This window comes from Didymella exigua (assembly GCF_010094145.1).
Source record: "Didymella exigua CBS 183.55 unplaced genomic scaffold M421scaffold_38, whole genome shotgun sequence".
In the NCBI taxonomy this organism is placed as follows: Eukaryota; Fungi; Ascomycota; class Dothideomycetes; order Pleosporales; family Didymellaceae; genus Didymella; species Didymella exigua.
This window is the reverse complement of record NW_022984812.1, coordinates 36,241-58,978: the sequence shown is the minus strand read 5'-3', so window position 1 is coordinate 58,978 and position 22,738 is coordinate 36,241. Positions and strand designations below refer to the sequence as shown.

General features: G+C 54.3%; 10 protein-coding genes across 10 annotated transcripts in view; 4 read left to right on the top strand and 6 right to left on the bottom strand.

Annotated features, from left to right (window-relative positions):
* Positions 1 to 112: 112 nt before the first annotated feature.
* M421DRAFT_72263 (uncharacterized protein) lies at positions 113 to 1,567 on the top strand (the record flags this gene model as incomplete). The annotated part of the gene is made up of 2 exons (XM_033596855.1): positions 113 to 209; positions 258 to 1,567. The coding sequence occupies 2 exons, from the start codon at positions 113 to 115 to the stop codon at positions 1,565 to 1,567; spliced, it is 1,407 nt and encodes a 468-aa protein (XP_033444677.1).
* Positions 1,568 to 3,062: 1,495 nt separating this feature from the next.
* On the top strand, positions 3,063 to 6,504 carry M421DRAFT_8732 (sulfate transporter family protein; the record flags this gene model as incomplete). Its single annotated transcript, XM_033597604.1, has 3 exons — positions 3,063 to 4,641; positions 4,692 to 4,891; positions 4,942 to 6,504. The coding sequence occupies 3 exons, from the start codon at positions 3,063 to 3,065 to the stop codon at positions 6,502 to 6,504; spliced, it is 3,342 nt and encodes a 1,113-aa protein (XP_033444676.1).
* A 3-nt stretch (positions 6,505 to 6,507) lies between these two features.
* Positions 6,508 to 7,854, bottom strand: M421DRAFT_278602 (flavo protein). Its single transcript, XM_033588882.1, has one exon. The coding sequence runs from the start codon at positions 7,629 to 7,631 to the stop codon at positions 6,570 to 6,572; it is 1,062 nt and encodes a 353-aa protein (XP_033444675.1). The 5' UTR covers positions 7,632 to 7,854; the 3' UTR covers positions 6,508 to 6,569.
* A 1,010-nt stretch (positions 7,855 to 8,864) lies between these two features.
* On the bottom strand, positions 8,865 to 10,138 carry M421DRAFT_402175 (C4-dicarboxylate transporter/malic acid transport protein). Its single transcript, XM_033590232.1, has 2 exons — positions 9,970 to 10,138; positions 8,865 to 9,920 (listed from the first exon to the last, which is right to left on the bottom strand). Exons 1-2 carry the CDS (start codon positions 10,115 to 10,117, stop codon positions 8,977 to 8,979), a joined length of 1,092 nt encoding a protein of 363 aa, XP_033444674.1. The 5' UTR covers positions 10,118 to 10,138; the 3' UTR covers positions 8,865 to 8,976.
* A 395-nt stretch (positions 10,139 to 10,533) lies between these two features.
* On the bottom strand, positions 10,534 to 12,934 carry M421DRAFT_402165 (aquaporin-like protein; the record flags this gene model as incomplete). Its single annotated transcript, XM_033590231.1, has 5 exons — positions 12,497 to 12,934; positions 11,909 to 12,379; positions 11,425 to 11,855; positions 11,110 to 11,378; positions 10,534 to 11,056 (listed from the first exon to the last, which is right to left on the bottom strand). The coding sequence occupies exons 1-5, from the start codon at positions 12,522 to 12,524 to the stop codon at positions 10,534 to 10,536; spliced, it is 1,722 nt and encodes a 573-aa protein (XP_033444673.1). The 5' UTR covers positions 12,525 to 12,934.
* An 884-nt stretch (positions 12,935 to 13,818) lies between these two features.
* M421DRAFT_72326 (vacuolar protein sorting-associated protein 26) lies at positions 13,819 to 14,932 on the bottom strand (the record flags this gene model as incomplete). Its single annotated transcript, XM_033596862.1, has 4 exons — positions 13,819 to 13,922; positions 13,972 to 14,088; positions 14,138 to 14,635; positions 14,716 to 14,932. 4 exons carry the CDS (start codon positions 14,930 to 14,932, stop codon positions 13,819 to 13,821), a joined length of 936 nt encoding a protein of 311 aa, XP_033444672.1.
* Positions 14,933 to 16,035: 1,103 nt separating this feature from the next.
* M421DRAFT_278533 (thermoresistant gluconokinase family protein) lies at positions 16,036 to 17,057 on the top strand. Its single transcript, XM_033588880.1, has 2 exons — positions 16,036 to 16,430; positions 16,479 to 17,057. Exons 1-2 carry the CDS (start codon positions 16,188 to 16,190, stop codon positions 16,926 to 16,928), a joined length of 693 nt encoding a protein of 230 aa, XP_033444671.1. The 5' UTR covers positions 16,036 to 16,187; the 3' UTR covers positions 16,929 to 17,057.
* A 1,941-nt stretch (positions 17,058 to 18,998) lies between these two features.
* M421DRAFT_278519 (uncharacterized protein) lies at positions 18,999 to 20,480 on the top strand. The gene is made up of 2 exons (XM_033588879.1): positions 18,999 to 19,474; positions 19,634 to 20,480. The coding sequence occupies exons 1-2, from the start codon at positions 19,161 to 19,163 to the stop codon at positions 20,352 to 20,354; spliced, it is 1,035 nt and encodes a 344-aa protein (XP_033444670.1). The 5' UTR covers positions 18,999 to 19,160; the 3' UTR covers positions 20,355 to 20,480.
* Positions 20,334 to 21,338, bottom strand: M421DRAFT_278512 (uncharacterized protein). Its single transcript, XM_033588878.1, has 2 exons — positions 21,213 to 21,338; positions 20,334 to 21,167 (listed from the first exon to the last, which is right to left on the bottom strand). The coding sequence occupies exons 1-2, from the start codon at positions 21,224 to 21,226 to the stop codon at positions 20,606 to 20,608; spliced, it is 576 nt and encodes a 191-aa protein (XP_033444669.1). The 5' UTR covers positions 21,227 to 21,338; the 3' UTR covers positions 20,334 to 20,605.
* Positions 21,339 to 21,694: 356 nt separating this feature from the next.
* Positions 21,695 to 22,738, bottom strand: part of M421DRAFT_72508 (DDE-domain-containing protein) — a gene marked incomplete at both ends in the record, with an annotated part of 3,571 nt that continues 2,527 nt past the window's right edge. Inside the window, 2 exons of the mRNA XM_033596891.1 lie at positions 21,695 to 22,303; positions 22,550 to 22,601. Of these exons, the coding sequence (XP_033444668.1) occupies positions 21,695 to 22,303; positions 22,550 to 22,601 (661 nt within the window). The remainder of the gene's footprint in view (positions 22,304 to 22,549; positions 22,602 to 22,738) is intronic.

Genomic DNA, 22,738 nt, shown 5'->3' with positions numbered 1-22,738 from the left:
CCATGCTGTGGGCCCATGCCTGTTCGGGAGTCCTCCGCGTTCGTCGCCGACGCTCGGGATGCCCTTGGAAAGTTTTTGGTCGCGCGCAATAACTTCAGCACCAGCACACAACATGGCCGGACCAGATGCGAAGGGCGCAACGGCAAGCGGCGCGTCCGCAGCGCCGGCAAAAGCCCCCAAGCCGCAGAATCCCGTCTTCAGGATGATGGGTGCGCTGCGACAAATAAATCTGCCTGTTCTCCACTGACCGCGCGCAGGCCTTCCCAACATCCGCATGAAACTTCCCTCGCGCAACTGGTGCATATTCTGGGGTGTCATTGGAACATGGACAGCCGCTGTTCAGTACGATCGCTATGAGAAGAGGCGGATACAGAGGAAATATGCGAAACTGGTGGAGCGCATTGCGCAGGAGCCGCTCGACGCGCAACAGCTGCCGCGCAAACTCTCCATCTACATCTCCGCGCCGCCCGCTGACGGTCTCATCTCTGCGCGCGAACACTTCACGGAATACGTCAAGCCCATTCTTGTAGCCGCTGCACTTGACTGGGATGCGGTTGAGGGCCGAAGGGAAGGGGATGTCAGAGCTGGTCTGGCTGAGAGGATACGAAAGCTGCGATTCAAGAGGGGCGAGAAGGCCAACGAGCCAATCGAGCTGGGCACAGAAGATGACATTGAGGAGCTGAGGCAAAGATCTGGCGTGAAGGACTGGAATGGTCCTGCCGGCGACATTGTTGTTGGGCGACACACATGGAAAGAATACGTCCGAGGGCTCCACGAGGGCTGGTTGGGACCTCTTGACCCTCCTGCATCCGCCGAATTGCCTGCTGAGCTTGCAGCTCCTGCAGTCGAACCAGCTCCCGCGCCCGCGCCCGTACCCGCACCCACAGAAACCGCTCCCGAGGCTCTTGCAGCCGCTGGCACCACTATCCACTCGTCAACCACCGACGACGCATCGCCCACAGCCACTCTAGAGGCAAAGCCAGAAGGGGAGAAGCCCAAGGAGGAAGAGAAGAAGGACAAGAAGAAAAAGCAACCGCCCCCCTTCAACACCACCGCCTCCTACGAACACTCCGCCCTCGCCCCCACCTGCCCTCGCTCACTCGGCCCCACCGCCATCGTGCCCCTGCCTCACCTCCTCGGTTTCTGGAACTTCCCGATCAGAATATACCGCTACTTCAACAAGCGCCAGGTCGCGGAGCAAGTCGGCAGAGAGACCGCCGCAGCCGTGCTCGGCGCATACCGCCCCTTCGAAGCTGCGGGCCAGGCCGCCAGCGCGGATGATAGCAGCGCCCAGTGGGAGCAGCAGGGCGTGCTTGCGTACGAAGAGCCGGACTGGCACAAGTCAGCCAAGGACCGCAAGGACGATAATGGCAAGGAGCGCGTGTGGCTCGATGATATGGTTCTTGACCCGCGGATTGCAGAGCGCATGAAGAGGTTTGTGCTTGAGCCGCAGGCGGAGGAGCGCGCGAAACATGTCGATGCTTCGAGTGACAAGTCGTGGGTCAAGAGCTTGTGGCCGGCGGCGAAGGAAAAGCCGCTGTGGGAGGGACTGACCGATGATGAATGAGCGGGTGCTGGATGGACGTCGGTCAATGTGTATAGTGGTGTTGTAAGAGTAGACGTGTAGCATGATGCATGGACGGCGTAATTGTGTACCACTTGTATCGTTCATCTACCACTTGTGCTGCTCAATGCATACTCTCTGGTCTTCGTGTGCGCAGGCCGTCTACCTGATCGGGCGTCTTTAGAGGAATTTACAAAGTACTGCGTCTGCTTACGTGCCTGCCATTTGGGAGCTTGACCTGCCCGTGGCGGCATTTTGGAGCAGCGCTCTTGCGTTGTTGGACTGCAGAATACCGTCTTGGAGTCTGAACTGGATACGGCTACTTCAAAGCGGGAAACGTCTGCGAATAAGAAATTTCCATGTCTTATGTAGAAACCTGCGAGGAAGGTGCTGGTGGAATATCACAACGAATGAGCAAACTTTGGGCAGGTTCATGGTTTGCAAGGTGCGCGAGTAAGTTCCTTGTCAAACTTTGGGCAGATTCATGGTTTGCAAGGTGCGTGAGTAAGCTCTTTGTCAAACTGACCAAGCCATGAGGCATTCATGTGTACGCTACAAGCAGACCAGGATGCTCGCAAACTCTGAATACTAGCAATTGAGGTACGCCAGACCAGGCATCGTGAGTGGTGTCGGGCAGGTCCACTCTGCTCCACTACTGGTCGAGTGAAGTGCAATTCACGTCCGGGCCGGACCGAGCAGTCCAGAATTTGACGCTGCAGAGCCGTTCGTAAATGGAAATGCTCGAGAGCTGGATGCAGCCGATCAGATGCATTCCAGCAGCCTCCCCAACCTCACAACACTCCATCGTAGACATTCTATTTTACATTTTCATCTGCGAACATCGGCGTGCAGGATGCGCGGATCCTTCGGCAGCATGAACGCGTGGAGGGGTCGGCTCTCTGCACCGGATGCTCGCTAAGGCAGGATGCACCGATGCAGGATGCAGGATGCAGGCCGTGGAACCAAGCGAACAACGGTCGACGATGAAGCCATCTCACGCAATCATGGCGAGGACGAATCTCAGTGCGCGGAGGGGATGATGTCCGTGTTTGTTCTTGTCATTGTTTGTGTCATGTTGGTGTTGATGTCTCGCAATTGGTGTCAAGATGCAAGAGACATAAAGAAAACGGTGCATGGGTCTCGCGGATGACGTTGGTGGAGAGAGGTGGGATGTTCCAGGCACAGAATCTTCTTCAGTTCAACAGCCTGTGCACTCGAGCCCAGCCCTAGCAACGCTCCCTGCCCGGCGCTATCTAAAGGTACCGAGCTATGGGCCATAATGTGTTTGTGTGAGAGCGCCCGCCCCTCTCCTACATTTCTAGGTTTGCGCTGCCTCGAATCACCAAACGCAATTCCAGCCCTCCATCCAGAGCCGCATCCGTCCAGAGCAGTGCGTGTACAGCATCCCATCATTTGGCCATTGAGGTGCCCTATTAGTCCTGGCATGCCTTTGACAGCATTGTAATTACATTTCTGCTATTATTCTTCCCCCTTCGCCATGCCTGCGCGGCTCTTCCCGCACCGCGACTGGAGCAACCAGTCTGCCGAGCAGCAGCTGCCCTTCACAGGCGACAGCGTCAACGACTCTGAGTTCGCCCACGACCAGCCGAACACGGACATCGAATCGCAAACGCACCCCCGCGCGCGCCGTATAAGAGCGCAGTCCAACGCATCCGCGACGCTATCGCAGTCCTTCACGCGCAACCCCATCCGCTCGTTTGCGCATCAGACGTCCCATGGCTTCACAGACACGCCGCAGTACTCGTCCCAGGGCGTCCGCGAGAGGAGCTCCCAGCTGGCCTCGTATGCCCTCGACTCGGAGGAGTACCAGGACCGACCGCACCGCCACAGCTTCGCCGAGCCCGGATCACCCGGACGACGGCCGACATCTGAGCACAATGATGGCAGGGGCTCTATCGACTCGGGACGAGAAGATACTATCGAGGAGGACAGCGAGGTAGAGACCCCGGTAACGGTGATTGGAGGACCGCAGAAGGGCGCAGACCAGGGCTTCTTCAGCTGGCAATCCACTGGGCGCAGGGCATCTGCTGCTTCGAGAGGGCCAGATGTCGTTGTCCAGGACACTGAGCGCACGCCGTTGCTGCCCACCCCGAGGCTGTCCCGTGCTGGCTCGCAGCCAGAGCAAAAGAGGGGCAAGGACAAGGGCAAGAGCAGGAGCCGCTCGCCTGGTAAGAGTCTCCCTCTGCGCGTCAAGGAGTCTTTCGCAAATGGCCGCGAGCATGTCCTTGGACTGAGTCGCACCCTGACCAACCCCAAGACCTACACCAAGGATGCGGTCCTCACTGGCGCGCTGAGCAGCGCGCAGACGCTGACTGCCGTTTTCCTTGGATTGCTCTTGAATATCTTGGACGCGCTTTCCTATGGCTACATTCTGTTTCCCCTTGGAGCTCCCGTGTTCAGCCAGACCGGTCCAGACGGCATCTCCATATTCTTTGTCAGCTGCATAGTGTCGCAGCTATGCTACTCGCTTGGTCTGTCCAGTTTCCGTGGCGGTGTTGGTTCAGAGATGATCGAAGTCGTCCCCTTCTTCCACAAAATGGCCTACTCCATCATGGAGCGCATGGAGGGCGAGTCGCCTGAAGCCATCATGGCCACCACCATCACATCTTACTGCCTCAGCTCCATCCTTACCGGCCTCATCTTCCTCGCCCTCGGTGGTTTCAAACTCGGCACTCTGGTCAGCTTCTTCCCCAGACATATTCTGATCGGCTGCATTGGCGGTGTGGGCTTCTTCTTGTGCGTCACCGGTATCGAGGTTTCTGCTCGCATTGAGGGAAACCTGAACTACGATCTTGCCACGCTCCAGAGGCTTTTCTCGGCCGATACATGGTACCTCTGGATTATCCCACTTGTCTTGGCCATTTCGATCATGCTTATGCAGCGCATGGTAAAGAGTCCTTTCGTTTTGCCGGCGTTTTTCGTTCTCATCTTTGCTACCTTCTATGTGTTCGTCAAGGGCATCTTCCGCGTCGATCTGGAAGACGCTCGTAATGCTGGCTGGATCTTTGAGCAGCCCGAGGCGGGTGTCAAGTTCTACCGTTTCTATTCTTACTTCAGTAAGTGCATACTTGGATGTTGGGTCGCAGTCATACTAATGCTGGTGTAGAATTCTGGCTCATCGATGTATCGGCGCTGGCTAGCTGCATACCGACCATGTTTGCCCTGTCGTTCTTCGGCATCATTCACGTGCCCATCAATGTGCCAGCCCTGGGTGCTGCGGTGAAAGAGGACAACCTTGATGTCAATCGCGAGCTGATTGCGCATGGTATCTCCAATACCCTCTCTGGATTCGTTGGAAGTATTCAGGTATGTGCCAGATGCTTACATGGTTCAACTCATAGCTTACACGATCTCAGAACTACTTGGTTTACGCCAACAGCGTCATGTTCATTGCCAACGGTGGCGACAGCCGCATCGCTGGCTCACTGCTGGCTCTTGCAACAGGTGCCGTATGGATCGCCGGTCCAGCAATGATTGGCTACATTCCTATCTGCTTGGTTGGCGCTCTCATCTTCCTCCTCGGAATCGACCTCATGAAAGAGGCACTGTGGGACACATTTGGCAAGTGCCACAAGCTCGAGTATCTCACCATCGTCGCCATCGTCCTGATCATGGGCATCCATGATTTCGTCGTGGGTATCTTTGTGGGCATAGTACTCGCCTGCGTGAGCTACGTGGTCCAGAGCTCACGTCACCCAGCTATTCGCGGATCATACAGCGGCGTTGTGGCAGAATCGACCGTGCGACGACCTCGAGCCGATGTTCGTTACCTCAACAAGGTCCGAGGCCAGATCCGTGTTGTGAAGCTGGGTGGCTTCCTCTTTTTTGGAACGATCGTGTCTGTTGAAGAGAACCTACGATCGCTGATTGACGACGATACCTTCGAGGAGCAACCAGTGAGCTTCATCGTTGTCGACTTCACGCACGTCACCGCTGTCGACTTCTCTGGATGTGAGGGCTTCCAGCGCATTAATCGAATCCTCAACAGCAAGAACGTCAAGATGAGTCTCTCTGGTGTCTCGTTCACCAATGACGTGGGCAAGTCTCTTCAGAGTGTAGGTCTGCTCGATGAGGCAGAGGATGAGGGTGCGCCCCCGCCTCAGGTCTTTGAGGATCTCAACACGGCACTTGAGTCTTGCGAGAACGAGCTCCTCGAAGTCTTCCACAGGCATTGCAGCACGCATGTCAAGAAGCGCCAGATCACTCCACCCATGTCCATCAATGGAGCCAAGAACCTCAGCTCTGAACCTATTCCGTCCGGTGGCTCCCCAGCGTCATCTCTCGGGCCAAGCTCACTCAACCCGGACTTTGCCTCACCTCGCCGTGGCGCACGCCTCATGGCCGCTCGCTCCACCATGCGCGAGTCTTCACAGAGCTCTCATTCCCACTCCGACCTTTCTTTCCCGGACACCTCTAGCCACACCGAGTCCGCACCCTCCACACAGCTTGTTCCGTCGCGCTGGAAGAACTTCGCACAGCCTCTCCGGATCATCCTTCAGACCTTTGAAGACGTGTCGCCCAAGAATGAAGACTTCTGGCATATCGCAGCACCATACTTCTCGCGCCGCGAATTTGCTGCTGGCTCACTTCTCTACTCACGGGGCGATGACCCAGACGGCTTCTACATCCTGGAGAAGGGACGTTTCCGCGCAGAGTACGAGCTTGATCAGGGCAGCTTCTTTGAGGTCATCTTGCCTGGAACAACTTGTGGGGAGCTGCCTTTTTTCAGTGAGACGGACCGCACTGGCACTGTGGCGGTTGAGAACGACAGTGTTGCGTGGCTGCTCACAAGAGAGCAATTCAATAAGCTGGAGAGGGAGGACCCGGATGTTGCAAGGGAGATGCTCAAGGTTGGCTTGAAGCTGACAAAGGAGAGGATGGACGCCATAACAAGCTATGTGCTCGTCACTGCGTCGTAATTCGCCATTATCGCATTCTCGTAACTTGCATAGCGCCAACTCTGTCTATACCACCATAGTTCACGTTATAATTGCATCTGAGCCACAGCGCTCACAACACCCGCCTGCTCTTCACTCGGCAGCGTCACCCGCCCCACATCCAACGCCCTCCACTTCTCCAGCTCCTCCTTCTTCCCCTGCAACCCCTTCCACTCCTTGCTCCCGTTCTTAAAAATATCATCGATATGCTTCTCCTTGCCCCGCCACGTAATGCAGCAATAATCACTGTCCTCATCCCACTCAACACCCACCTTCCCATTCCTAACAATAAACCGCCCCGTATTCCCACACACGACACACCCCATCCGGCCCTCCGCGCCCCCGAAGAAATCATACTTGGCAAGATGGCAATGCGGACACCCTCCCTCCACCTCCGGCCCCAGATACACCGCCTCATCAAAAGCTTTGCCCAACTGGCTCGCAACCCTACGCCCGAGTTCCGCCGCCCGAGTCATCACCGCGCCGTCCTCCGCGTCCACCACCGCACCGGGGTTCGCGCAGCTCATCACGACCGCCTGGTCGATGACGCGCGCGTGCAGACTGTACGCGAAGAGATGCAGCGTGGGGAGCGCCATCGTGAACTGGTCTGGCGTCGTAGAGCCGCCGACGGCCATGAACCCACAGACCCTTGGCTTGAGGATGCGCGTGTCGACGCTCATCGCCGCGAATTTGGCATCCCCTGCGCGCTGCCCGGCAAGGATGCGACTCGCAAACGCAGGGTCTGTGTACGGCCCTAGCACTTTATCCAGAACCGCTTTGAGACTCCCTGCGGGCTGGTGCGAATACACCGCTGTCGCAAACAGAATCGCATCCGCGTCCATGATGCTTTCATACAGCGCCTTGCGGTCATCCACCGTCTCGACCTTTGTGCTAGAAGTCCCGTGCGCGTTGTTTCCTGCATTCGCGCCCATGCTGACGTCCTGCGCGTGGCTCAGCGGCCCTGCGTTCGCCGGGTACGATACAGACGGGATGTGGATCCAGGACGTTGTTGTCTCCGGGCTGGACAGGGAGGCGGCCTGCAGCGCGGCTTTGAGGAGGATGGTCGAGTTGCCGTTGATGCTGCCATTGGCGAGACCGAGAATGTGCATTGTGGGTGTGTTTGTGAGATTTTGTTGGATTAGCGGGGGCTGATTTTTGGGAATTGCGATGAATGTTCAGGACTGGATGGGCCGGTTTGGTCCATGCGGAGACGGCGCTGCGAGGTGTGCTGAGGTGTGCTGATGTCGAGGTGGTGTATGCGTGGAGTCGGGAATGTGGTCCCGAATGTGGAGGGAAATGGTGGAGGCTCCGGGTAACGTACAACACTGATACGGTGCCCGGGCGGCCTCGTACATCGCTAGACAGTAGATGTTGTCCAGATGTTTTCGGTTGTGACATCCAGTGCAAGTGGTAGGCCTGCCGGTTCGAGGTAAACAGGGCTTATGCTCGATCACCGTTACCTAAGTCCGCTTCAGCTTTACAATTCACCTACCACACTTCGTGATTTCTACCAGTCATACTTCACCAACTTTTACCTCGTCGCAGTCGCTGGCAATGCAATCCTCAAAGCTCCGCTGGAAGGCTCATGTGCCGGGGCACTGTCATGGACTTTCCCTTGATGAACATGCGCACACGCTGCAGGTCCATACCCAATGCTGTGCTGTGTATGCAGGCATTATCCCAGTCTCAAGGGCGGCTGGCGCCTCCTCCATCCACATGACTGCAAGGCAAGCTAAGAAGAAGGCCGCGAACAGAGTCAAACGAGCCGATGACGATGCCTGCTACAGCATCACTGGAGAGTCTGGAAGAAGATGGCCAGCTGGATGAGTGTGACCTGAAGCAGCGCCGGTTGGATTGGGCGCAGCCGAAGCATCCGCAGCTTCCGGTGTGGATGATTTTGTTGCCGCAGCACTCGAACTCGCCGGCGATATTGATATCGGTGAGCTTCTCATTGCCGAGTTCACGATGATCGCCAGCGTGCCACCGAGGACCTGCACGAGCCGGACTACACCAACATAAAACGTCCAGAAGGATTCTTCGTAAAAGGTAACGCACACATGCCACGTTTCAGATCCTGAGCTCCGTCCGCCGACACAGGCCGTGCGACAGAAATTTGTACTTTACGAAGGGCCCAAAAAAACGAGATCTCATCTCGGTCCTTTGATCGTGTAATATTGAGGAATTTGATTGGCTCCGCTGGCCTCGCGGTAGTACAGATTTTCGAATACATTGCTGCAGCAATAAAAAATTAGCGATGTGGGATCTCTTTGTTGCCATCAGCCCTCTTGCCGGATGAAGCCTTGCGTAGTCGCTGAGATACAGTAGCAAATCACCCGTTGTCCGGCCCGACAAGTGGTTCCGGTTAAACCCTCACAATCTTTCCGCAATTGTAAGACGGTCCACATACGCCCTGTCATTTCATCGATCCTTGCCCGGCCATACGATGCGCTTCATTCACACAGCTCGCACACAACCAACAAATGCAACACACCAGATAGCGGCCAAGAACACCGTCATTACGCTGCCAACCCAGAGTATCCCCTCGCTCTCTAATTCTATCCTGATCATCACTGTAGACAAAGTAAAGTCGACGTTTGGGAAGATGAACGCCCACCACGCTAGCGCTAAGGGCATCTTACCCACAACACTGACATTCGCCACGACGGCAATAGCGAACATATAGAAAGAGAACAACCATAAAAATATTCCAGAGAATAGCGCTAGAGTCTGCAATATGCTCTTCGTTCCCGGATGAGCAGCAAAGTATTCGTACGACTCGGGGATAGCATTCGCCTGCCCAATCAGAGCGACTATTGTATAGGCGCCAGCGCCCGCTGGTATGAAAAAGGCCGGACGCATTTGCGGTGGTGGCAGGCCGTTCTCCATGAGGTTCTTGATAACGAATGCATTGCAGATGAGTGATATGATCCATCTGAAACCTTGGTATGCGCAACCGGATACAATAATGGCTGCTGCGTGGCCTGGAGGTTGCCTCCCAGCGATGAGTGAGGATATGGTGCCTGTCAGCATCGTGGAGTAGCCTGCTGGGAATGCGCTAGGTAGAAATGGAATTGGTCGGACGGCGCTCTTTGCCATCAGGATGTGGTACTGGAAGAGCGAGTTGAGGAGCGAAATGGCAGCGTATACCCAGTACAATATGTTGATGGTAGAGATGAGCCATGGGTAGCCGGGACCATACGTAATGCCGTGAAGTTGTGTGGAGCCGATGATGACGCTTATGCTGAGGAAGGAGCCAAGGAAGAAGGACTCTGCTGGGTGAGTGAACGATTTCTTGAAGTAGTGGAAGTGTAGCACGGCTCGGGCCAGCATGCAGATACATAGGATGGTGAAAAGGCACAGATCGGAGAAGAAGACGATGAGACCGATTGTGTGGAGACCTTCAGGCGGGTGGGCTCTGATCATCGGAAGTTTGGCAGCCGTGCATACCGCGAAACTTATGCAGCGTCTCTGCCAGTACGATTGAGAGCCCTCCAGTTGACATCATCGACAGGAACCAGGCCCAAGTGACATGTTTGACACGCTCCCGAAAGCCGACCGCAAGTGAGCTGTTGTCATGCTCTTCCTGTTTCTCCATGGTCGCATTTGGCGACGAGTTTCCTTCTGATGACATTTCAAGAGCGCTGAGTGTTGGGACCACTATTCAGACGCTCAGTGTGCGTAATTGTACGTTAAGTCGAAGAACGCTATTGCCGCCGCATCGTGGTCGTAGAGGACGGGGACACAAAACAAGGACAAGCAGGCTGCATGTATGAGGTTCGGCCAGGCCATACATCGTGGGCACAACTACTGTTTTGGAATCATTGTGATCAGCCGCGCGAGAAGTCAAGTCTAGCGGAGAGATAGCGAGATCCAGTCAGGACGCAGGAAGGGATGACGGAAGAAGACGCGCCTTGTTTCCGTTGAGTTTATCACTATTCCCGGCATCAGCAAACATCACTTGACGCGTGCAACGTTCTTGTCAAAGAACTGAATTATCCTCGTCAACGCGCTCTATACTGCGTTTTGAATCTTGTTCTTTACCTGCTTCTTCTTCTCGTGCACCTTCCACTTGATGTCGCCCTTCTGCGGCCACCTGTAGTTCACCGGCGACTCTCCACCCGCGAAGATGAACAGATCGTAGATGAAGGCCCCAAATATTGCACCGCTCGTCGATGCACCAAAAGGTCCATAAGCCCAATAGGAATCGCTGAACGCATCGTAGCCTGCCCACAGGCCAACAAGCCTGGGACCTAAGTCGCGTGCAGGCGAGATGCCGAGTCCGGTGTTGTAGCCGAGGGAGACTGTCATCAGGTACCCCATGAAGCCAAATATCAAAGCCGTCATGCCTTGGCCGGGAGGCGAGTTCTGGTCGTCTCCCAGAGCGAAGGCGATGCAGGTGTACACTGCCATGAAGACGAAGTCGTTGAGGAATGCTGTTGTTGGTGTAAATGCGGGACCCTTAGGAAAGAGGGCTTTGCCTGTTATGTCGAGCGTATGCCGTGGATCCATAGTGTTAATCGCATCATAGTAGATCCTACTTCAAGTCAGTGCGAATATCGTCGAGATGGAGGCGGTGCATCGACATACCCATACGCCAGACCGCCTGCAGCCAGGCCAGCTAGCATTTGCATGGCTATGTATACGATGGCCATCCGCCACGGGAAACCACGGAAGATCGAAAGCGCAATCGTAATACAAGGACTAAGATGGCCACCAGAGACACCACCAGATAAGTAGATGCCTACTGTCACAGCGAAACCCCACGCCCAGGCTTGCGTCTCGAAATTGCCAGTGGATTCGGATGAAGTCGCAATGGAAAGGTTGGCACATATTCCGAGAAACAGGTATATGAACGTCTGCAAAGGTCAGTCATGTTCGATCCGATGGAATTGGTCCTCTTACAGCTAGGAATTCGGCCGGTGCCTGAGGGTATTGTGCTCGAAGTCTCGCAATTGGGTTGCGATATTGGTTGTAGTATTCTTGCTGTTGCTCGTGCTCTTTCTTTTGTTCCTCTTTCTCTTCCTTCTGAGTTTGCGTTGTTTCACTTGTGTCGAGTTCTCGGAGGGGATGGAGGCCATCCTGGAGACCAAAGTTGTTTCTCCCGTTGTTGCCTTGGTCGGCTTCATCCAATCCATGCTTGTTGACTGGAGCATTCTCTGGAGCCGAGTCATCATTCCGCTGCTTGCCGGCCATGGAGTGGGTATTGGATGTTGGTCGACGCACGTTCGGCATACGCCCTTTGCTATAGGACTGAATGTCTGCACTGTAGGCCTGCTGGGAGGACTGTCCTGGTCGAAGCGGAGTCTGAGAGCCATTTGACCCACCTTCAGACTCTGTTTTGTCAATTAGCAGTGGCTAATATCAACATGTATGGAGGCAAACACACCTTTCTCTTCCGCCATATCCAGCCCATCACGCGCATCAATGCCTTTTTGAACGTCCGCCTGCTCTGCCTCAAGCTCCTCCATCCGCTTCTTCAAATCGCTCTTACCCCACCACATTCCGCGACGCATGGTATGCGGAAGAGGCTGACCGAGGCCGAAGACTGGCTTCTCTTTTTGCTGGTTGTACCATGGATTGAGCCTGAAGTACTCATTCTCTACGTCTACCAGCTGTTGCTGCTTCTTTGCAAGCCATTGAGTATCGCTAGTCCCCACGGTTCCGTTAGTTGCACTTCGCTGCATGGTGGCTGGTCTTCTGCTGGTGCGATTGTTCGTTTGTGCCAGACTGTATGGTGTATCAAGACCAGCTGTCGCTATTTTTGCAATGCTGGTTGCCGTGTCTGCACCGCGAACCGATCGGGGAGGTGGCCGCTGTAACTGGCTATTGAATCGTTGTTCGAAGTACGTCTGTGGCTCTGCAGAAATATTCAATCAGTGTCAGAGATAAGGATACGTCGTTTGATGCGATCACTGAGCGGCCTCGGAATCGCAGAAGCCAAAGTACTGATGCTCGGTTGATGCAGGGAACATACCAGACGTGTTAGGATGAGATTCTGCCATGCTGAGAAGTCTTCGGTGAACTTGTCCGATATTCGATGGGGGAAGCTTGATGGTTCAAATAATGATGGGAAACTTTCATGCCAACCATGCGAAAGCGAAAGAATTGCATATGCGACGTCATCGCATCAAAATCGGCTCCTATGTCTCGGTCAAAGTCGCACTTTATGCCCAAGAAGCGAATAGTAAGTTTACTCTTCTGTTCATCTGACCCATAATTTCTGACTGCAATAGGCTGTAGAATGTGGATGCTCTAGTCATGAACGTCGTCTTAATGGCTGCGCTGTAAGCGTACAGGGTCTGCTGTTGATCACAATGTCGATCACAAAGCAAAAAGTGGCCGAAATGTCCTCATCAGCATCACAACAGGAGCGTTTGCAGTGCATCCGCGGCGCGGCAGCAAGCAGTCTCCTTGGAATGACGCATTGAACACGACCTAGCAGCTTGAGCAGAAGGTATAAGGGCTGGAAGGGTTCCCTTGCATCTCATCGTGGCCGTTCCTGAGGATTTTGTGCCCATGAATGACTGTGAGCTGGTCTCGATAAATGGCACCGGATACATGAACCGAGAAGAGCCTCAACAGACGGCGCCGGACGTAACGGGAAGTCAACGTGGAGAAGATGGCATTCTCGGACGGGAATGGTGGGCTTCATTGGATCGCCGATCGCTCAGCCCCTGCCACGATTGCAGTCGTTTGAGTCGATCCAGGGATCTATCAGTGTCAGAGGCATTGAAAGTTGTGTCGCAGCTGAATCGCGGGTACGCATGTATGTCACTGTACTGGGTCCAACCCTTGGAATGTTGAGCATGTCATGTATCTGGGTGTTGCTGCATGTACTGTGGGAAGTGCAGCATTGTTCAGGTGGTGCATCGCTGCGTCGCCGAGAAGAAATGCGAGCACCTTCGAGTTCAGAGCCACGGCTGCTCGAGTGCCGAAACAATACCCTCCCGGCGGCAACTCCTCCGAAGCATAGCGCACTGGGCCGAGTGCCGCGAGAGGGGCTGTGCATGTTCTTAGCGTGACGACACTTAGACACGTGGGGGCACGGCGAGAATTGCCAGATTCGCCGGTTGCCATTTTAGTATTGGTAGGTATTATTATTGCACTGGTACATATTACATGTCCAAGGATATTGAGTTGCAGAATGCGGGGATGCTCAGCTGGCTCAGCCCTATTGTCTGTTTAGTCATGCGCTCGTATCTGAAATATGCATGGGGCCTCGCGTTACGCAGGTATCTCGCACATGTGCCGGCGCTCGGGTAATTGACAGCCGTAGGAAGTGCTCGGCAATTGTACTCAGGGTACTGCCATCAGCTTGTTCTGTTCTTGAGCTAACGTCAAGCCCTCTGGTGCTTGTCTGAAGAGAACGATCTCAGACTGCTTAAAGTAGCGTCGCGCATCTTGATCCACGTTAGCCAGGCCTACGAAATGCAACCTGAAGATGCGCACCTTCGTCAATGAGCACTAAGCTCAAGTAATAGCGGGTCGAGTACTTCTTATTGACCTCTCGGAAAGTGGGCGTGAGGTCGAAACCGCCGAGGAATAGCCTAATAGGTATTGTCTCTCCTGCAGCTGCGTCAGTACATGGCATGCAACCTAACATTCTGGACCATACCTCTTGATGGCGAGCCGTCCATGATCTCGAACCGTACCAAAGTCTCGCTTTCGTTGTACTGGTTCGGTGCAGCTCCTGTTGTCTCTCTTCTTATGATTGACAACTCCATGTGCTTGATCTTCAACCGTACCAAGAGAAAGTATATCCTGCCGACAATGACATCCTTCAGATGATACTTCGACTTCGAGTACTCGAACTCGATGTGTAGGCAGTCCTCAATACCAACGTCCATCTTGATGGAGCTGTTCGTCTCTGGTGGTATCCGGTACGAGTACACCCACAGGTCCTTCTCCCTGACGACATCCGCCATTCGGCGCGATACTGTCACGCGAATAAAGTATCGCAGCTTGACATTGATGCCGTTGTACGATTCGTATTGCTTCTCGACATTCTTGAAGTTGAACTCGAAGGTCTGGGGGTGCTGGAGTTCGCCGGGCGCAGCAAGCTCCTGGCCGAGAGAGAGAAATTCATGGTGGTTTCCGCGATCGAAAAACATCTCTGCGCCAAAATGAATCAGCATTACTCCCTTATCATATGCCAATATTCCAGGCGCCAGCATTGAGGCAGAGGCTACCTACCAATGGTTCCAATGAACTGCACCTTGATGCCCGTGTGCTCTAGCCGCTTGCCATCCTTGGGCCTGACTGTGACCTGCCCCTTGACAGATTCGCCATCCAGATACAATGGCACCTTCTCTTTGCGATTCTTATCGAGCTTGACGTCTACGGCGGAGCGGTCGTCCAGGTCCTCGAGGACAACGTCAATGTCGACCGGGGTGGAGAAGAAGTAGGACATGGCGGCGAGGGCGCGGTGGGTACCCTGGCGCGTTCCTGGCTTGCAATGTGGCTGTCAGCGTCTCGTCGGTGGCCTGCGCGGTCGCGATGCTGTTGCGTAGCTCCCCAGCTGCGATCAGTGCTATCCGCATCTAGCCTAGTCGCATCACGTGAGGGCTCCCCGCAAGTTCTGCAGTTGCATCATCACAATCCTGCCCTCGACTCAGGCTGCCGTGGTTCCACGTCATCTCTGACCGCGTCTCAGAACTGTCACGCGGGCCGTTGTATCAGTTCTGGTGGCAGGGAGCATCAGGTCTGGTTACAAAGCGCCTTCTCTGCATACCAATGCTGTGCAGCGGCGAGGCGCGATTCAACACAGCCTCGGGATGTGCTGCTTCGGAGAATGGCGCTGCTCTAGCGCATCTAGAAGGATTCCAGCATAATGTCTCCTGGCGGTTTGCCCATACGACCCGTCACTGTTCAAGGCTCAGGCTCGACCCTGACCGGCCCGGAAAATTCAGTGCCTCTCGTAACCCCCACGCGCTATTAGCCAACAACTTCTCCCCGATGTGTTCAGCCCAAAAGTGACCAGCTGAGCCCATCGCTGACACTGTGCGCAGCGTGTCTTCAACCCAGAGCAGTGAACAGCCATCACTGCTGAGCCGGATGCTGCGCTGGCAGAAGCGTGCCGAACATGCAAGATGCACCAGTGCCTGACGATGACCGGGGTGGATTCCAAGGTTTGCGGGGTCTCCAGCCGCCACTACTGCATCATCCCACGCGCGGCGGCACGCTCAAACTTTCAAACGCCGATACCTACAGACGAACTCCTTTTTTCCTGATCGCACCCGGTATGGCCGGACACGGCAGTACCTAATGTGCGGGCAGTCACATCCGCCAGCTTCTACCTCCAGGTTGGTCCAAGCAGCGACCGCACAGTGCCCGCTGATTCGCACGCGACGCTATTCGTAGTGACATCAAGCCTTGGCACCCCGAACTGTGGTCCCAAACTCTGATCCCACCCTTGCCGTCATGGGCGGGAGGAATTTCCAGACGTGCACCCACGTTTTATAATGCGCCCTGCCCCAACTTAAATGAGAAACTGCCGCTCTTGCTTACCTGTGCCCAGTGTCTCGCGTTACGTCCAATCTCAGTACTATATATTCCCCAGCATAACGCCAACTCCTGTATTGAACGTCCACCTTCGATCGTCTATTAGATTGCCCATCAGCTTGTCCATCAGCAAACTCACTCGCGTGTCTTACTAAACACTAATCATGTTGCAAACTTTCGAGCAAGCACACTCCACACCAGTACACTATGCGTCGTTGCCTACACCTCCAACATCCACAGCCGGTTCACCCTCAACTTCGTCCGCAAACCTGAGCAAGACTACAGAAATGACCATTCCTCACCGTCACCACATCCTCATCGTCACCGGTCCAGCAGGCTGCGGGAAGAGCACTATTGCCAAGTATCTCAGCGACCGCTATGGATTTGAATACATCGAGGGCGACGAGGTATGACGTGTCATGCAGCCTATTTGAACTTCAAACTAAAGAACACAGTATCACCCAAAAGCCAACATCGACAAGATGGCAGCCGGCTTTCCACTGAACGACGAAGACCGCTGGGATTGGCTGATTCTTCTCCGCGACCAAGCTCTGAAGGACCTCAAGAACGGTGCAAAGGGCGTCGTCATCACCTGCAGCGCTCTGAAGAAGAAGTACCGAGATGTCATCCGGACCGCCAAGCTGTATGACGAGGAGCCAGACGCCAACGTGCACTTCGTATACCTCCGCGCCGACAAGGAGACTCTTCTCGCCCGCGTCCGCGGTAGGCAAGGTCACTACATGAAGGATAGCATGGTCGAGAGCCAGTTCGCGGCGCTCGAGGAGCCCGACGAGCTCGAAGTCAAACAACTCAAGGACGTCGAGATCGTTGAAGTCAAGGGCAATATTGAGGAAGTGTCTCAGCTTGCATCTGCCGCTGTCGACAAGGTGCTTGTCTCGCGGTAGCCTTCAAACTAAGATTCTTTCGTCTGCTATTACTGTTTCCGGTCGCATCTGCAGAGCTGGTATCCTGAGCGTTCAGCATAATTGGCGTTGGATTCTGGCTATTTTCGGCGTAATCTATGTGGTATATACCCTTGCGAGATGGGCTTGCATTGGGCGTGGTGCAGGTAGATTATGTCCACACCATATCGATCAATCAAAATATGTACTTTCAAAGCGATCGTGCTTCACACAAGGGCTCTGTTCCTGCGACTGCTTCCTTAAGGTGGGTTGCGCACGCATTCCCATGTTTCCTGGCAAACGGCAGAGCCTAGCACCTGCCTCCACTGATTCACCGATTCAGTCAGCGATCTGGTACCATTGGGCTGGGAGCCCGATCCGCAATTCTCCTTCGCCGAAATTGAGCCGCGGAGCGCATCACGGAGCGCGGCGCAGTTCTTCGTTTCAAGGTTCCACTTCACGCGGGTGACGCTTGTATTTGGCGCTGGTGTTGAGATGTTGACGGGCAAGCGTGGGGGTCACGTCCGGTTGTGCCTCCCGAAATCCGAAACGACACACGACTCTCACCTGCGGGCAGGCACGACGACGTCGCATCAAATGATCCTTGGGCGTGGCTTCTGCGTCTCAAGCATGCGAGACCTGAACGAGGGGCTTGAGCACATTTTTTAGCCGCTATGCTTCAATATAAAACGCACCTCGTCAATCTGCTAAATTCTAGCAGCTGTGTCTGATTGAACCCCATTTTAAGTCTCGAACTGCGATAGTAATTGTGTTTTGAGGGTCATGCAACAATATTTGTTCTATAGTTTTACATCAGGGCAACAAACCTTCTCTGGGCGTCATGGTGCAATGAATTTTTCTTTCTCAACTGAATTTCTCGTGACTGCAGAGCTGCTTTTGTTGGATCATGGGTTGCAGAAAGCAGCGGTACTCTTACTCCTACCGTGATTCGGTCTATACTCATCAGCAAACATACTTAACCATAGCAGCTTACCGTCCTCATGTAGATTGATGAAGGGATCCATTCAAACTACGTGATTTTCTTCCGAACGATATCAGGGAAGAAACATAGCTTGCAGGTGATTGTCTCTCAAAATGAGACAGCTAGAGCGTCGTGATAGTGGTGGATGTAGTTTGCGCCATTTCGGCGCGAGATCCTGCGCGGAGACAAAATTACCAGACGACCGGCATCGTCTTGTAGAGCGCTGGTTTGAAATACATTGTACAGTTCCACCTCAGTAGGTAGTTCTCTCGGGCGGCAGCTATGCGCAGCGATCAAGCAATGCATGATATCCTCTCTTGTCACAACGCTTCAATTCGGCTACATGTCGAAACAGAGCGCTAAACATGACTTCGGAGTCTTCTAGGAGCCCCAGACTGCAAAATGATCCTTCGTCTCCCAAGCTTGTCAATGAGACATTCCCTGTAGGCCTCTGCACATGGCCACCGACTTTGTTGGTGACAACCTCAAGCAGTCGCATTGACGTTGGCATAGAATTACACACATACTGGGAATTTTGCCCTCGCTGGCTTTGTCTATGTGACATTTCCATCAATGTGGTGTTGTACGAACGTTTTGAACTTTGCACCGCCTTGTAGTCGTGTCTTGATGATACAAGAGGAAGAGACAGTCCTTCCTAAACTCAAAAGATCGGAACTTGAACGCTGTCGAAGCCGTGTCAGGTTGCAAGAAGCCCTGCTTATGATTCTAGCAGCGAGCCTCAGCTGCAATCTGCGCAGCAATACCGGTCATGTCATTGATATCCAGGTATAGGTGAATCTTCTGGATCCGATTCAAGTGTCTGATGAGATACATGATTTCCTTGAATACCTGACGACTGTTCAGCAATCGATTGAAATCAATCAGGGTACTTCTGTGAGCCTGATGGCGGTGAGCACAATGGCACGAAAGAAGTGCAGAGACAGAGGCATCCAAGCTTTGTAGATCTACAATATGTCCAGACTCGACGCTGAGCGAGTCTATGTGGAGGTCGCCGATGACTTTGAAGCATATCCGGGTTGGACGTTCAGCGAGAATGTTGTGAAAGTGCACACCCCACCTGAAAGCTAGCGCATGACCCCACCATGAACGATCGAAGCTTCGAGTCCACACCACAGGACTCGCTCCACACCTCAGCCCGCATCCTCACATATTCCTACCCAGAAAGGCAGCTACTGAGTCTGTCCACACTGAAGCTTGCCAGTTCATAACCCACAAAAGATCCAATCGCCGTCATGGTGAGTTTCTACCCCGCCAGCGAGCTACGTGAACACGTTCTTATAACACAGGCAACCACCCACCAATCCAAGAAGCGCCTTGCGCTCGCAATCCTCGACTTCCTCCAGACTTCACAGACGGATGGCTCGGTAACGCCTGACAACGCCGAGCAGCTTGAGGTCGCCGCCAACTGTATTGCTGAAGCCTTCGAGGTCGACATCGATGATGTCGCCGCAAAGAAAGACGCGCTTGGCGGTCAGAACCTCCTGTCGATCTACAACGTCTACGAGAAGCTGAAGGGCAAGACCACCGCCTCGACAGAGGGTAGTTCGTCCGCGACCGAGGCCCGCCCTGCAACACCCCAGACACCCGCCGCGACCGCATCGGGGCCTGGTGGGCCGAACAAGGACGAGGCAGAGCGCCTCAAGGGTCTCGGTAACGAGGCCATGAAGAAGAGGGATTACGCCGCCGCCGTCAAGCACTACACCGCCGCCCTCGACGTCGTTCCCCTCAACCCCATCTACCTCTCCAACCGCGCCGCCGCACACTCAGGCATGGGCAAGCACGAGCTGGCCAAGGAGGACGCCGAGATGGCCGTCGCTGCCGACCCCAACTACTCCAAGGCGTGGTCGCGTCTCGGCCTCGCAAAGTACGTTCTAGGCGATGCAAAGGGTGCTATGGATGCATACAAGGCGGGTATGGATGCCGAGGGCGGCGGCTCAGACGTTATGCGCAAGGGCTACGAGACAGCCAAGAAGAAGTACGAAGAGGAGGGCGGTGATGTCGGCGCTCCTGAGGCCTCGCGAGGCGCACCCGGTGCTGGCGCAGGCGGCATGCCCGACTTGTCTTCGCTCGCTGGCATGCTCGGCGGCGGCGGCGGCGGAGGAGGTGGCGGAATGCCCGACCTCGCTGGTCTGATGCAGAACCCCATGATGAGGCAGATGGCGCAGAACCTGATGAGCAACCCAGACATGATGAACAATCTCATGAGCAACCCCAGGGTAGCTGAGATGGCGCAGCAGTTCGGTGCCGGCGGCGGTGGAGGTGCGGGTGCAGGTGCAGGGGCCGGTGCAGGTGCTGGCGCTGGACGTGGTGCTGGTGCTGGTGGTATGCCAGATCTTGCCAGCCTCATGAATGACCCCAGCATCGCCGAGATGGCACGCAACTTCATGGGTGGTGCTGGCGGTGCTGGCCGCGGAGCACCACAATAGAGTGGTGTTGGTCAGATCTTGCACAATGCATTTCACGACGAATGAACAAGGCGAGTACATGCACAGGTGACTTTGCCCATAAATAATGATACCATGTTCATATCAAAGTCTCCATTGTCATGTCATGTGTCCAACAACGCTAATCCTTGATGCTGTACTGGTGCATGCTTTTGGGACCGTGCTACTTCTTCCCTGGCCAGATACGCCGGACAATACTCATCTGCTACGCCATATTCCAGACTTTAGCACCCTCACAAAGCCATGGTCCACAGTCCATCTCCGAGGTAATGCCCCGCCTCACACGCCTGCCCCTTCTTCTTCTCCCGCATCTCCACGGTTCCCATCTTCAGCACACCCACCATACACGCCGTTTCCTTGCCCTCCGCCTCAACAACTACTACCGTCCCCGCCTCTAGATTCTCACTCCCATACTTCTCCTGATCCTCCGCGCTCAGCTCCTTGCTTGGCAGCCTGCCCCCGGGACTCGTCGTACCGGGCGCCATGAGCGCCGCACCCGACAGCACGAACCGGATTGCGCCGCGGTCGATGCGCAGGCGGTGGAACGCCGTGGGGTATTTGTGCACGAGCGTCAGGTGTGGGAGCAGCGCGTCGTCCATGTGCTGAAAGAACAGCGGCGTTGCGTTTAGGGTGTACAGCGAGACACGGTCTGGCAACTTGACGAGGTCGAGTTGCTCCTTCTTCGGCAGGATGTCTTCGATGTACGGTTCGAGCTTGGGGTAGGTTTCGAGTACTTTTGAACGCAGAGCGCGCTGGATACTTGACTTTACTTTCGACTTCGCGCCGGCCGAGATGCTGCGGTTTGTTAGCTGGGGCATCAGGGAGGAGGGATGTGCGCACTCTTTCTTGAACATTGTGGCGGTCTTGTGGTGGTGATGGGAGCTCTCAAAGAGTCGCGATTGTTGCTGCCCCGCAGTGTACGCGCTTGCCGTGGAGGGGCAGTCGTGAGTGGGTCCAACTGGCGGGACCTTCTCACGTCGCGCGAAAGACCAGATAAGCTGGGTAAGGTGCTTTCCGGCCACCCGTACTTCCCGGCCACCCAACCAAATGTAACTACCTCACTTTGAATCGCGATAACTTAACCACAACGCTTATAATTGGTATACTGTACACATAGAATCAAGAGTGCAGGTTGCTGCTTCCTTAGCTGCTTTCTCAGCTTCTTTTTCTGGATTTTTGGCAGCGTTTTCTGCCTCTTGAGCAGCAGCCAGAGCCATCGCAGCCTTGATCGCTTCAACGTTTGCAAAGCGCTCATTTGGGTCAATTTAAACGCGCTTTCTTACCCGTGTGGTCTTAGTACTATCTAGTTGATATTTGAGTTGTTAATTCTCAGCCTCTAGCCCAGCAGCTCTAGCGTTGGTGATAGCAATTGCCTTAGCTGCTTTGGTGAGAACCTCCCGGGTGCTTCGCGAGAGGTTCTCTGATCCTAGCAGCGCCTGCTGCGCGCGCTTTAGCTGCTGAGAGCTCTTTGGTGTAGCAAGTACTGCCTTAAGAAGAGCTCTGCCTTGATCTGCTGGTGGTGGTGTACTTGGGCGCCCAGTGATCTGAGATGAGTTGAGTACTAGCTTTTTGTTGAACAGAACAAGGCCAGCAGCCTTCCAGCCAGCTCTTATTACTCCCCCCGAGAGCCCTTCCTCTCGTGCTAAGTTATATGAGGTTACAAAGCGCTCTTTCTTGACAGGTGCTGCGTCATCTAGCGCGGAGAGCGCTCTGATCGCATCCCGATAGCTTGACTTTACCACGGAGAATGGAGCAAGATCTAGAGGCTGAAGAAGGTGCGACGTGTGCGCAGGGAGGTAGAGAAGGTGTATCTTATTCTCCTTGCACTCCCACATAAAGTCAATAGGTGTGTGGGAGCCATAGCCATCAAGAATAAGCAGCCGGTGGCCACTGCCTGATGGTGAAGTATTTGGTATAAAAATACGCCTTAACTACTCAAGTCTAATAGCATTTAATGTCTAGCCATTCATTAAGGTTGTGTATAGCTAGTTAGGTGTGTTACCTAAGGGAAACCATGTTGATTAGAGGTTTACGCTTTTGAAGATAACAACGCACTGTAGCTTCTTACCTACTGCGCTTACATACTCCAGTACGCTTACCCACTCGCGCAATTCTAGAGATTTATTGTAAGCCTTCTTCTTCCTTGCATCTGCAATAACCTGCTAGTTAGTACATACACTAAGTGCAACGCCAGTCTCATCAAAATTCCACACGTTCTTATAGGGTATACTAGGCTGGCGGATGGATAGGGTATGCTTTTTTACGTTTTGGCTTATAGCTTCTTAACTAGCAGAGATACGCTTACATAATCTATTATTCAATAGAAGCGCCTAGTATTGCGCCTTCTAATAAAAAAAGAATTAGCT

What these genes read in the sequence shown, in the direction of transcription:
- M421DRAFT_278602 (XM_033588882.1), bottom strand. Translation starts at nt 7,631, where the DNA reads ATGCACATTCTCGGTCTCGCCAATGGCAGCATCAACGGCAACTCGACC.
- M421DRAFT_402175 (XM_033590232.1), bottom strand. Translation starts at nt 10,117, where the DNA reads ATGGAGAAACAGGAAGAGCATGACAACAGCTCACTTGCGGTCGGCTTT. An exon ending in GACGCTGCATAAGTTTCGCG is followed by an intron (nt 9,921 to 9,969) that starts GTATGCACGGCT and finishes ACCCGCCTGAAG; the next exon opens with GTCTCCACACAATCGGTCTC.
- M421DRAFT_278533 (XM_033588880.1), top strand. Translation starts at nt 16,188, where the DNA reads ATGTTGCAAACTTTCGAGCAAGCACACTCCACACCAGTACACTATGCG. An exon ending in AATACATCGAGGGCGACGAG is followed by an intron (nt 16,431 to 16,478) that starts GTATGACGTGTC and finishes TAAAGAACACAG; the next exon opens with TATCACCCAAAAGCCAACAT.
- M421DRAFT_278519 (XM_033588879.1), top strand. Translation starts at nt 19,161, where the DNA reads ATGGTGAGTTTCTACCCCGCCAGCGAGCTACGTGAACACGTTCTTATA. An exon ending in GCCTCGACAGAGGGTAGTTC is followed by an intron (nt 19,475 to 19,633) that starts GTCCGCGACCGA and finishes GCACTACACCGC; the next exon opens with CGCCCTCGACGTCGTTCCCC.